General features: G+C 41.4%; 1 protein-coding gene across 1 annotated transcript; it reads right to left on the bottom strand.

The window, feature by feature from the left end:
• Window positions 1-6,499: 6,499 nt before the first annotated feature.
• On the bottom strand, window positions 6,500-13,913 carry LOC119175551 (schlafen-like protein 2). Its single transcript, XM_075878244.1, has 7 exons — window positions 13,629-13,913; window positions 12,518-12,617; window positions 10,412-10,539; window positions 9,894-9,981; window positions 8,648-8,809; window positions 7,041-7,102; window positions 6,500-6,961 (listed from the first exon to the last, which is right to left on the bottom strand). Exons 1-7 carry the CDS (start codon window positions 13,832-13,834, stop codon window positions 6,934-6,936), a joined length of 774 nt encoding a protein of 257 aa, XP_075734359.1. The 5' UTR covers window positions 13,835-13,913; the 3' UTR covers window positions 6,500-6,933.
• Window positions 13,914-14,213: the final 300 nt, after the last annotated feature.

Here is a 14,213-nt window from a genome sequence, read left to right as displayed (position 1 = left end):
GATTTATAATATAATATGCAGTGAATTATCGCCTGTATGCCTTGGAAGCTATGGTTGCTGCAGACTTCATTGACGCGTTCACGTAAACGCCATTAATGATTTTGCACAACTTGTTTCACTTGCAGTGTGAATCTACATCTTACGTAACATATTTTTAGGCTCAAAGAGAAAACCCACGGCAAGCCATGTTTCTGTAGCTGCAACGAATATTTAATGAAAACTTTATTGGCTCAATTCATTGCAATAACTTTTACTGTGAAGTGCAGATGTGCATGTGCAATATTTAGATCGGCCGAGCTATATGTGACGTGGCATACTTTCAGATCATCCTCAGTACAAATTAAAAAGTGCCTATAATCCTGCAGTTCCCGAGAATATCCATTTTTCTCAGAAAGTGTGTTTAATGTTTTTCACCAATACATATATAGCACTGGAAACCTTTGTCCTTTCTCTCCAACATTAGAATTGCTGACATTACTTCAACTTTCTTGCAAGTGTAGTATACTCATCTTATTTTTCAATGACGTAACCCATACATGCCATAATGTGGTGCCTCAACTCCCGTAATTCCCCGCTGCGGTGGTCTAGTGGCTAAGGTACTCGGCTGCAGCGGCATCGAATCCCGGCTGCATTTCCGATGGAGGCGGAAATGTTGTAGGCCCGTGTACTCATATTTGAGTGCACGTTAAAGAACCCCAGGTGGTCGAAATTTCCAGAGCCCTCCACTGTGGCGTCTCTCATAATCATATGGCGGTTTTGGGATGGTAAACCCCACATATCAATCAATCTACTCTCGTACTCTGAAATCATTGACTCTTTCAAATTTTGTGGAGCACTTGTTCAGACTGTGCATGGTAGCCCACACTGCAGGTGTACTACTGAATATGGATTTTTTAGCAAGTTATCAAACGGCACAGTAGATGAAATAGAAGGCAAAAGACACATATGTTGTGTCTATTTTCACCCACCTTTCCTTTATGACGCTATTAAATTTCTTCCCCATCAAGTAATGCACAACTTAATCCAGTCCAATGCTAATGTAGGCTACACACTAGGTAAATGTGCCCCGGAAAACAAAGCCAACTTTACACAGAATATTTTGGCACAGTTTTGCATCATAAGATTGCCTGGCATAGCCACATGCTGAAGAGTGACTGGAGAAATCAATTACAAAAAGAAATGATTATTTTGAGAATGGTAAAGATGCAATATTGCTTCTCACCTTGGTCTTTGCTGCTTTTATATGCTTCCATGCTAACACAAACGCATAACTCTGCTCATTCTTGAGTTAGTAAAAACTTGATTGTAGTTAAAAGTGGCAGAGGCTGCACGGGAACAGAGGCCCCGCCCTAAGAACCCCTTAGAAATTTGTCACTTAATCTCTAGTCCCTCCTATACGTACCTCTACCTTGAAGAAGAGAGTCATTGTGTGTGTGTTTCCTACTACATGGCTTGAGCTGCACAAGGACTATGCATGCATCCCTGGCATCAACAGAGCCAAGAGAAAACCAGGGTATGAATATCACTTTATTTTAGGGCACACAATACTGTCACATCCTATTATGAAGCCGACAGGTATGAAATAGAGCTCATTTAGCAAGAAGGCAAAAGTGAAGGTGCACTTGTAATTTGGAAGCATTGTAAACAAATAGTGGATTAGGACACACCGAAGGTAGCCCAGGCCTATTAGAACCCACTTTGTAGGTGGCTCCCAGGCATACATGTGCAATTCTAGATAATGCACACAAGGTCTACGGCGTTAAAGTGTGAATGCAGGAAATGAGAAATAGGCTAATGAGAATATATTGCTTAAAATCAGAATATTACGAAACGGATGTAAATTATACTGAGCATGACTTTCATGTCACGATTATTATGTTTGGACATGTCATTTATCTTCATAGTCTATTCACGCTACGCGATACCAAATTTGGTATATGTGGAGCTAGCGAAACGGCCGCGAGTCAGCTATGAGCATAGCATGTAGTTACGGTATGTTTTACATGGCATGCATATCATGATTATCATGTTTGGACGTATCATTTACATTCATCGTCCATTTATGTCACATAATTACCAAGTTTCTTATATGTGAAGTTAGTAAAACGGCTGCGATTGCATCATGAGCACGGTATGATGTCATGTTTATAATGTTTGTACCAGTCACATACCTTCATCATCTATTGATGTCACGTAACATCAAACTTGATGTATGTGAAGCCAGGGGCGGATCCCGCCACTCATTTCAAGGGGGGGGGGGTGGCGGTCACCAAAAGTAACACAGTAGAGGGGGGGGTGTGTGGTCATGACTTTTTTGTTTTTACTAGCAGAAAAACCACTTCATAGCCCAAATACTGTTGATGAGTGCTCACAGTGGTTTAATTCACTCATGAAATGAAAATCAAACAGTCTGCATGGCAATCAAGTATTCTACCACAGAGCCACGCCGGGTCCCGGCACTGTTGTGGACATAGACACCACTCGGGCACAATGTTGCTTGAAAGGTCAATTGCAGTTGCAATGCTAACTATAGAATTTTCTAAAAAGTACACATGCAATCCTATGATGCAGCCGGCATGACCAGTTCACGTCGATTGTAGTCAAGTGCCATACACATAGCAGTGTTGGGGGCTATCACCCTTGAGAGCGCAAGCACTACATATCAGCTTACCGCTGCTGATGTTGATAACACTCGTGTTGCTTCTGGCATCATTATGCAAGTAAACAGCTGGTTATATATAAAACATATGCAACTGTTGAACATACATCTGTGTGTACAACATTTATTCGCCCCGCCGCGGTGGTCTAGTGGCTAAGGTACTCAGCTGCTGACCCGCAGGGCGCGGGTTCGAATCCCGGCTGCGACGGCTGCATTTCCGATGGAGGCGGAAATGTTGTAGGCCCGTGTGCTCAGATTTGGGTGCACGTTAAAGAACCCCAGGTGGTCTAAATTTCCGGAGCCCTCCACTACGGCGTCTCTCATAATCATATAGTGGTTTTGGGACGTTAAACCCCACATATCAATCATCAACATTTGTTCATATGTTTAATGCCATTTAGTACATTTCGCTGAATACACCACAGTCACCTTCCTTCAATGATATATGCAAGTCTCAAATTGTAAATTATGTCACTGTACAACATTTTTACACATCAAAAGAAGTCACCATTTTTTTCAGTGCTTTTTTTTTGCTGTCATTTTACACGGACAAAGTTTTTATTTCCTTAAAAATTCGCTTATTTTCCAATTACAGAAAAAATAAAACAGATGCCTATCTGTTTTTTTTATCTCTGAAAGGAATTGATACTAGTTAGTTTATTGCTTACAAAGGCGCCATTTTGCGCAGGAAAATGAGGCACGCGCAGGCAAAAAAACCTGCGGGGTGCAAACAGCATGTACTACATACCTAGGCGTCGAACACTTGTTTATGTACAGCTATCGATCGTATGACCGTATGCAGCTGCATGAGGAATGAGTAGAGCCATACAGGCTTTTTCAATTGGATTTGTGTTTTTCAAGCAGGAACGACTTACTTCTGCATTTTGCAATCACGATCAGGATCTCAATCGAAATTACAACGCGTAATACTTGCATGGCTTAACCGAGACAGAAAATCGGCCTCCATGACCAATAAAATGGCTGCAATTCCACTCATTAATTAATTGATACATTCGATGAGCACGCAGCAAAACGGTCAAAAGCAAGTTGCCGAAGCATATGATCAAGCACAGTGAAAAACATACTTTCATGCTCAGTAAAATTTGTACAACGAACGCTGCCACCTCACACCAAAAAAAAAAAAAAAATCAAAAATTAGCAATCACAAAACTAACGCTGAAGCACGTAGTGACAGTGCAAATATAGTCTCTAGTGCAAGGGACCTTAGTGCAAGTTCAAGCGCTGCAAACACTGCCCGCTTTCGTCCAGCACATGGGCAACGATACGCTCAATCGCAGTGCCCACGCCCTCTACAAGGACACCGCAATCAGCACACATCCAGCACAACACAGATGTGTACAGCTTGCGATCGCGTACAGCTCATCTCACACACGCACGCATGCATGCACGCCACACGTCGAGAGAACCTCAGGTTGCCTGACCCACCATTCTCTAAAAGCCATAGCTTTGTACGGATCCAAGCCAAGTTGAGTAAACATAGCGTTTGCGCTAATTTCACCGGGTCATAGCAGTCAATGCCCCATCACGCCCATGGTCGCTGAACGATCGAAGCACTGGAGTCCCCTCTAGTTAATTTGAGGAAACTATGGTCTAAACGAGCAAGTGCCAGCTGTTTGCGGCGTACATATTTAGAATAAGTCAAAGAATTGGAGCAGAGCCTTTAATGAAAGAAGGGGCAAACACAACAAATGAGTTATGTATCAAATAAACGATCCAGTTGGCAGGTTCATCAAGGTTGACAATTGGTCAAGATTGGGATCGCCATAAAATTTGTGTGAAGTACTGCACAGAACACGAATGCATGCAAACAAAGCACTGTGGGAGTGTGATGTCTTATGTTTCCTCTGCTTTGTCATGTACTCGCCAGACAATAAAACAGTATAATCTGCGCCTTGCTTCGCCCGTTTTTTATATCCAACTAGATCTAGATGCTGATTTGTCACAACGATGCTTGAAACAGGACATCACTAACGCACCTTGCTGTGCGATTTGCTTCGTAATATTCGAAAGAAGAAATCCACGAAAGACGCGAAGACAGTAAAGAAGAACAAGCGCTGGACTTCAAACACAATGCTTATTGCGGAAGAGGGGACCATGGTGTGCAGCTGCACTTCACATGGGCTCCTGCTTTCCATGCTAGTTTTCGTGGTTCAACGCTGTGCTGGTTCTGGGTTTTTGTAGTGATCAATTCACCGAGTCGCAAAGAAAGGACTGACACCTTCCACTAAATAGTGACTGATTATCTACACCAAACTCTTGCTATGCCGACTACTGTGCGACCTCAAGCGGGTGATGGCTAGTTGCACGTATTTCTTGTCATACATAAAAAAGGCAGCTTCACCGCGATGTTGGTAAGAGCGATGGCGAAGATATACCACTCCTTCCTTCTCGCATTGCATTTTCTTCACACAATGCTGCTTACTGAACTTACTTACGTGTAACGGTGGTTTAGTATTGTCCTACTGTTCCGTCTTACCTAAAGAATAACAATAGTTTCACTTAAATTCCCGTTTTTAGAGGTGCGGCTGGTGTAACATATGCAGCATCTTTACAGCTTATTCTATTTAACAGCCAATTACTCTCACAATAAAACTCGGTCATGAAGTGATTTTGCTATTACTTTCGCCTACTTCCGCACTGGAATGTACAATTAACAGCACATACTGTTGGGCGCACTCAATGTTTAGAATGTGTCATTATTTAAAGTATTGCAAACAGGAGTTTCGCCTCGTTCAGCCGTTTAGTTCTGCATATAACTGCTCCCAAGCTCAAGCATCGCATCTTTGACAATGAGCTATAAATTTCAGAGGCAAAAGGCACAAGAAATTGCAGTGGCGAGGCTTACCTGTTCATTTCTTACCCAGCGTCCCATATATTAAAAAAGTTATTTTCTTATGCTGTGTGGAAAGTATACATCTGATAAATGCTTTCAGTGGCAATATAGTTCTGTGCACCAAAACGGATGCAAGAAACACAAAAAAGCAGTGCGTACACACAAAACATTATTTTATTTCACACCTGTGATCTCATTTTGATGCACAACTCTAGTTCTTTAAGATGTTCATGAACACATTCCAAGTGAACTCGTTCTTTGGCGGCAATGGCAGACAACCCCAAGGTGATCCTTGCGTTCAGTGGCAAGAGAAAGTCGGGGGAAGGACTACGTAATGGAGATGCCGAGGAAAAGGTGAGTCCGCAGTACTGCAGACACTGCAGGAATCTCAAGGTGATGGAAGTACACAAGATGTTTAGTATTTACTAATAATGTATACCTTATACTGCCAAAGCACTGTCATCAGGCACTTGCACTGAAGTTCCAGCTAAAGTCAACTGTACAATATACAAATTTCACATTGTTGATTTTGTGGAGAGGATCTGAATAATCTAGACTGTTGGAGAAGTACAGCTGCGATGTTTAATAAGAGGTTGTACTTGTAAACACGCAAAATTCCTTTTGCCTTAAATCAAAATATCTATGGTTTGCAAAATAATTATCCTAAATGCTGTGCATTTAATATATAAGGGGTATAAATTTGCAGGTCTCATGTTGGTTTACGAGTGAACGGTCTTTTTAAAGCAAACCAAAATATACATCTCGCACAGCACAACCTTGCACAAGAGGTAAAATGTTTAATGTGAAAATAAGATATGCCAAATTTATGTTAAACGGATTGTACGTTAAAATTTGATATGCATTTTGGGAAAATTTCAAACTTTTTAATAAAACTGTCCTTTGCAAGCTACTTTCATCATCACAACACAAAATTGAGCAAGTTAGCAATGTAGAAAATACTCCTGGAAGCATGAAGACGTGGTGTCATTTTCCTTTTTTTTTTTGCATGTGAACAGCATAGGTTTCGAAAATCTATAATATGCTAAGGTACCCAAGACTAGAATTTCACAACTGAAAGAGTACCATTGACTAGGCACGACTAGCTTGTGGCGACACTGGTCACACACTGTGATATACAGTTCCTTATTGGTTTTAGTAATCATACACGTAATTTCTTATACTTAAGTCAAAATGTCACAGAGCTACCTCTTAATATCAATACATTAATGAGTCTGAGGTCACCGGGTCAGACTGGTGCCAAGGAACATATACAATGGAATGAAACATAAAAAAGCAAAGCACAACATTCGATGCCTCAGAAAGCAATGTCCTCAAGGCCTTTTTCTTCACAGGTGGGGCATGTCAAGCTCTACTGGCAATGCAACGTAATACCTAATGCTATGGCGGTGCCCGTCAAGGTTTACTCTAGGGGCTTTTGAGTGGCTGTCCTGGAATAATCGTAAGCAGGAAATTAGTACATAAAAAAAAAAAAATCAAGCAGCATTTTTGACAAGCAATATAACTTACTTGGAGTAGTAGTAACTTCTAACTTCTTGACGGGTCATGTCAATGACATCTTGCATAGTGCACTAATACACACACACACACAAAAAAAAAAAAAAAAGGAGGGGGGGGGGGGAAGATGCCTTTAGAAACTGATAACGGCAACAAATCGAAGCATGCAATTTCAGCGCTGTAAAGGCAAATGTCACTAGATGTAATTCATTACATGAGGCAAATTTCTTGATGACTATTCTTTGTAAATTTTGTTTACTCTTTCTACTAGCTAATTATAGTTATTGCTAGTCCTGGTGTAAGATGCAATGCCCCGCCGCAGTGGTCTAGTGGCTAAGGTACTCGGCTGCTGACCAGCAGGTCGCGGGATCAAATGCCGGCTGCGTTTTCTATAGAGGTGAAAATGCTGTAGGCTCAGGTGCTCAGATTTGGGTGCAGGTTAAAGAACCCCAGGTGGTCTAAATCTCCAGAGCCCTCCTCTACGGCACCTCTGATAATTGTATGGTGGTTTTGGCACATTAAACAGCACATATCAATCAATCCAACATAAAATGCATGCTGCAGTTTATTTTGCAGAATTTCAAATTATTCAAAAATAAAGACTGACCTCCTGTGAAGCTGCTTACTTTACTGCGATGAGCACAAATATTCAAAACAAGCCACTATGACCAGCAATGCGGCAAAAGTTTCTATTTGAAACAAAGCCTAACCACTTCAAGTGCTTTCAGAGCTAAACGATGACACACTGCGACATTTCTTCCATTCTCCATGCACTTGACTGCTATATACAACGAAAGCCCAGGTCTTGATCAAATTATGAAGACAGGCCTAGTATTGCATGCAATGGTGGAGACAGCACATTAGTCTGTGGTATCCAAATTAAGGCCTTCGTGATGTCATAATACACTGGTTTGCTCTGTTCCTGTGATTGGTATCAGATGCTGTGGGCAAGTGCAAAAGCCAGAAGAAATGTCCACAGCACTCGTTAAGTATTATTACTTTATCCATTAGCATCATCATCATGCTTGGTATACTTCTGGATGGGATCAGTAAATCTTATTGCAATGTGTTATATGTCACAATGATGGTGATGACGAGAGGTCTGCATTTCTTAGTCAAGCTCTGTATTAAATTGAAATGTGCATAACGCATGTGGTATTGAAAATATTTGTTAATACTCCATTGACGTAGAACAAGGGAGGGGTTGTACTGGTAACAATGACACTTCCTTGCACCGTGGACGTTTCAACTCCTCCCTTTACTGTGCCAAAAACCACCACACAAAACATGTTAAGCAGCCTTTATAATAAGCAACATTATCTAGTTCTCAAAAAAGGAACATATTGTGCAAAGGCATTGAATTTTGACAATGATGCACAAATACATTAGAATACATAGGGCAAGAGCAAGAACAGCGCCCATCCTTGTTCTTGCGCTGTGTATGTGTGTTTGTAAAGTGCCATGTATTCTAATGAATTGCATCAATCAGCATGCCTCGACACCCACCCAAGTAAATAAATCTAGTAGTCTCAAATAAACCTCTGAGCAAGCAACTTGAAACCATTAGCACTCTGAGTGAGTTCAAGCCGCCAGATGTGAAGGCATAGATGTGAAATTACCCGCATGTTGCTGCCCTGAAGGCGCACAAAGCAGAGATCCTCTTCGTTGTCAAACATGGGGTGGATGCCCATCTTGCTCTTATTAAACGCACTGTTTCTCGGGTCAGAACTGTCCCATGCTGATACCTTAATCTCAACAACATACCGCATCACCGATCCGCCCTGGTTTATGCAGGACGAAAAAATCAATGAATGCAAGAAATATAGCGAATCGAACGATATGCACAACGGCTAAGCCACAAACCATTGCATAAAAAACCGCACTATAAAAAACTAACTAGCAGTATAACATTAATGCAGTGGCTAAAATACAGAAAAAATACAATTGTAAGTGCAGCGGCCAACATAAAGCAGATGTTTTCACTTGCATCACCATTGATAAGTAACTATTGTTATAGCATTGAAAATTAGAGGACATGCCACCGCAACGAGGACAGCTTTGTCTTTAATTTTATGCTGTGGTCATTTAAGTCTCTCTTGAATATAAAAAATATATAACATGCACTATACTTAAAGGAAATATTGTCTGGGTCATTCTGGTGAGACATTTACGTGTTTCATTGAAAAACACATGAGCACTTTTCTTAAAAATCAATCCTGTTTGTATTGCCACGCACGTAGGCTTTGCTCAGAACTTAGCTCAGTGGAGTGAGGTGCTTATTCACCCGGAGGCCTCGCTTGACTCGCCCCATTTCATAGAATGTAAATATTTAATTTTAACCACAAATCTACACAAATTTGAGTGTCCTTCACCAAGCTGTCACCCTCAACCTAAAAGATAGTTGTTGGGCTCTGAACGTGCTTGTGAACAGTGATTCACTTTTCATCTATAACGCATTTAGAGGTCAAGGATGTGCTTCGAATTGCACAGTATTTTATCTGCTGGTAGTGCTTATGATCACAAAGCTAAAAGAAATGAAGTCGTATAGGCATAGACAGTGTTGTTTGCATCAAACACTTATTAGTCCTTTTATATTAGAGGTAATGTCAACCATGAAACTCATTACACTTGATTCAGCATACTGTCCATCCATGTTTAACAGTGTTTGGATGGCCAGTATAATGATTTCTTAGAGAATTATGGAAATACTGTATTAGCATTTAATTTGAGTTGTCCATGTAATAACCAGCACCTAATAATAACATGCATAATCATGCACAGTTTCTCGTAGAAGCCACTACAAAAGGCAGAATAAGCAAAAAATGTGCACTGGGTAGCAATATGGCTGGGGCTTACAACACTAACCTGAGCAGTAGCTTCATTATCACACCAGCATGGCCCCGAACACTGCAATTGGTGTGGCTTGAACCTTTCTTTGCTGTTCATCTCACGTCTGCAAAAACAAGAGCGCATGTTTCTCTCAGTGCAACGGGTTAATAGGCAGGCAAAAAAAAAAAAAAAACGAAAAATGACATTACACATCTTCACATTAACTTGGATATTGTGCTGCACTACTCGGGATCGGGCACCGAGGAAGACAACATGCCAAGAAAAAAACTTGCTTAAATATGAAGTTACGAATAGAGCTAAACAAGAAATAACTCACTATTGTTATAAGTGGAGGAAAAACAAGGGTGGTCACAGTATACACTCACAGTATACTTTGCAGTGACTATCACCCAAGATTCTTGACTGGCACCCAACAATGAACGAGTGGAGACCCTTTTACACTACCAAGCACTTCCACTGCCTCTCATATATAGTGGAAAAAGAAAAAAAAAAGAATGTCTTACATATGACAAAACATCACTTGAGCATCGCACCTTTCGTTTGTTGGCAATGGCACACCCTCAGAGATGACTGGAACGAACTGCAGCTCGTACATGTGTTTTGGGACAGGTGGCTTGTACCTTAGCATCAACATTTGAAGATTCCAAAGCAAGTGGTCTTTCTGAAAAAAAAAAAAAAAAAAAAGGAATCGGGAACATCACGTCAGAGACGGCTTACTGTTTTTCCCTCTAGAAGCATGCATAAAGATACTTGCAGTGCAGTTTACAATCTCTTGGTACGTGGCCAGTAAAACTTAGTGATGCCTCAAGTGGCCTCACAAAACAGAGTTCAATTACGCGACCATAGATACGCAGCAATGTACACAGCAATTTGCCTCACATATAGAGACAGCTTAATCACTGTGGTATTTTTACAATTGCAACAATTTTCAAAATGGAAGGCGCAAAGAAGACGATGGACAAAAAGGGAGACACACAGAGGGTGCCGCCGCTTACAACAGAGTTTATTCCAAGAAAAGCTGTTGCTATTCCTGAGGACAGTGTTGTCGCAATTCATAGCTGCACAGTCACATTAAGATATTGCAACTCTTTCTGCAATAAAGATACAGAGGCCACGTGCAACGATTTCTTTTTTGCGTCAATTATTAATCTGTTCTACTTGTCTCAACTCATGGCAATTATGAAGTTTTTGTAAAAATCTGGTACACACTTTCAATCTCAGCAATGTCTCTGCAAACACACTCACAAGAGAGAAGACATGAACACACAGGCGCTGTGTAGCTGAAAAAATCTTTAAAAAATCAATCACGAACCCGCCAAGTGGACCGAGAGTCAACTAGTGTAAAAAGCAAAGAAAGCCGTGATACCATATGTTCATAGTGTGTCCCATAACTCGAAGATTGCTAAGCAAGCAGATGTAACGGTGATCGTCTCTGCACCTTTGAAAATGTCTAAACTTTGCGAAATGACAAACCCTTGCCTTGAAAAAGCAACAGCCTGTATAAAAACCACAAAAGTAAATATGCCGAATGCCAGACTGGTGTGGTCTACGATATTCCTTTGTCTTGTGGCAAGTACATAGGCCAAACTGAGCAATGCTTAACGACAGGCTCCTACAGTATTGTAACAATGTTAGAAATGTCAGAGAGGATCACCTTGCAATACAATGCACAGATTGAAAGGGTGTACCGGTTTTTTGCTTATCTGCGATTGCCAAGAGTCGTGACAAGTGGAACAAACTAATATCTCAGGCAAAAAAAATCCGCCATATCCACGAAGTGAATGATGATGAGTGGGCGAAGCTCCGGAGGTAAACCTGGTAAACCATGAATCCTCTGTACATTTTGCCCACTCGATTTTATTACATCGCTCCCCCTAGCGTACGTCGCCGCACTAAATCGAACGATTGCCTTCAACCAATGACACGCGCCATATGTGACATCATTCCTATTTTATAAGATCTCGCGTCTTTCATCAACTACAAGTACCGCTTTCTAGTTTATAACATCTTGCATCTTTTCATCATCAGCTACAAGTACCACCATCTAGTAAACACTACAAGAACTAAACGAGAGGTGGCTACATACAGGAGACGGTACCGCCATCTAGTGAACACTGCAAGAACTAAACTAGAGGTGGCTACATACAGAGGACGGTACCGCCATCTAGTGAACACTGCAAGAACTAAACTAGAGGTGGCTACATACAGGCTACAGGGGACGCACAGCCCACGCCCTAAGGAGCTTCGCCCCTAAAAGATAATTAAAGCCGGGAATAATTGCGCTGGTGTGGAATTCGTACTTCTATCTCAGAAAGAGTTGCGATATCTCAATGTGACTGCGCAGCAATGAAATGCGACAGTCTGCATAAGTATATTTCATTTTTCTTGGAATAAACATTGTTACAAGTGGCGCTCTTTGTGTGTCTCCTTTTTGTCCGTTGTCTTCTTTGCACTTTCTATTTCGAATCATGGAGTACCAACACGCCCAGTTATTGACTATAACATTCGAACAAGCTCAAGCAGTTATCTTGCCTCTAGAACGACAAAGCAATAAAACGAGGTGCAGAATCCTGCTGCAAGCTTTGCGATCTCGCAAAAGCAATAAGTCATAGGCTATACACAGTCCTTCACTGACTCACTTGGTATTCTGTGAGATGGAGACCGTTGACATCACCATTGTCAAGGATTCCCAGAAAAATAGCCCCACCTTTTCCAGTGTTCAAGAAGGCACAGATAGTTCTGCGTGATGTCAATTAAACACAGTGACATAGAGTTTATATGAATCAGTTGCAGTCAAATTCTTTAAAAACATAAATCGGATAAGAATCCATAAAGTCAACTTCATATGGCAAGTGTGAATTTCAACAATTTTAACAGTTGGCATGTGCACATGTAGGTATTCTATCAGCTGATGTGTTGAAATTGAACCTAATACTAATTAAGCTATCGTGAGCCACAATACTAAAACACACTCAAAATATTTAATTCCGTAGCTAGAATTTTCCTGAACAGGTGAGAATTAAAAAAAAAATTCACTGAAGTACATGTACTATAGTTGTAACACGTTACAAATTCCCACACTTCCGCATTTAACACATGCACTAACACACTTAAAACCACACCATGTGTTTGTGCACTACAACCGAGAGCAGGGGAAACGTTACCACTGTGTAACTACATTAGGCAGTTTTAGAATAACGTTTGCAGGCACTGCGGGCGTTACCGGCATAGCGAGCGTCATATGAGCTTAAGAATAAGAATTTTCTGAGGGCGGGCCGCGAACGCGAACGGCGGCTCGCGTTAAGACGCATGCGCAGTGGCAGAAACCGCACCGCAAGGACTCGCAGAACGCTATACTGAAATTTGCTATTGTCACGTGTTCTTGACGGTGCACTAAGGCTACAAATGAATAATTCTGCGCCTGAACATCTTTAATAAAAAGTCTGATGAGCTTATTAACTTAGCACCATATTTTGTTTATCTCAGTAGCTCCTATGCAAGGTCCTTTTCTGATCGAACGGACGATCACTGGAGTCCCCTATATAGCGTAACCGTTACACGTTTGTCGTTGTAAATGCATCATAATAAATTGCGTACGTTTCTTTTGTGGTTCATGAAATTGAGGTATTCTTTTTCTGAGCATTCTCTGCAATAAGTCACGATATCGAGCTAGTAAGCGCGGCGTTGCGCGTCGCCCTCACGGAATACGTGTGCCGGCAAGTCATTCAAATTAAATGACTAATGTATTACCTTGAGATGGTCTGCTTAGAGTGCTGGTCCTGGCAAGCCGGCGGCAGCTCTTCGATTGCCATGAGCTTGTGTGCCTTGAATTCAATGCGTGGACCTTCCTCCATGCTGACGCGTTCGCCGAACTTGTAGAAGCGTCGCTTACGAGCGCCGGTTGCGTCCGCGCTTGCCTCGACATTATTCTCTCCGTCCTGCATCGCGACTTCCATCTGGCTTACTAACAACGACGCAAACTAGCTGCCAGCTTCTAACGTTTCAAACGGTTCAAATTTGAGCGGACAACCGCAGTTGTTGATTGGTCAGAAGTTACAAGCGAAGTCCCAACGTTCCCAGCATGTGAACTCGCTAACCTCAGCGGCAATGCACAGCGAGTTGTGAGCCAAGTATTTAGGCTCTCTGCTTTGCACAGCAGCGTATATTTTAATATGTAAAAATATTTTTTAGTCAATAATAAAAGCAGCAAACTTAGTAAATTTTTGCGCGGTCATAATATTTATTAATTTACGTCATCATCACCACTAGGCGCTCTTAGTATAGTGCCTAGAACATGACCTACTACACTCCTGACCTGTTCAGATAGCGGGGTTC

Source organism: Rhipicephalus microplus, chromosome X (genome assembly GCF_043290135.1).
Source record: "Rhipicephalus microplus isolate Deutch F79 chromosome X, USDA_Rmic, whole genome shotgun sequence".
Classification (NCBI taxonomy): domain Eukaryota; kingdom Metazoa; phylum Arthropoda; class Arachnida; order Ixodida; family Ixodidae; genus Rhipicephalus; species Rhipicephalus microplus.
Note: the sequence above shows the minus strand (reverse complement) of the source record. Positions and strands in the feature narration are given on the sequence as shown.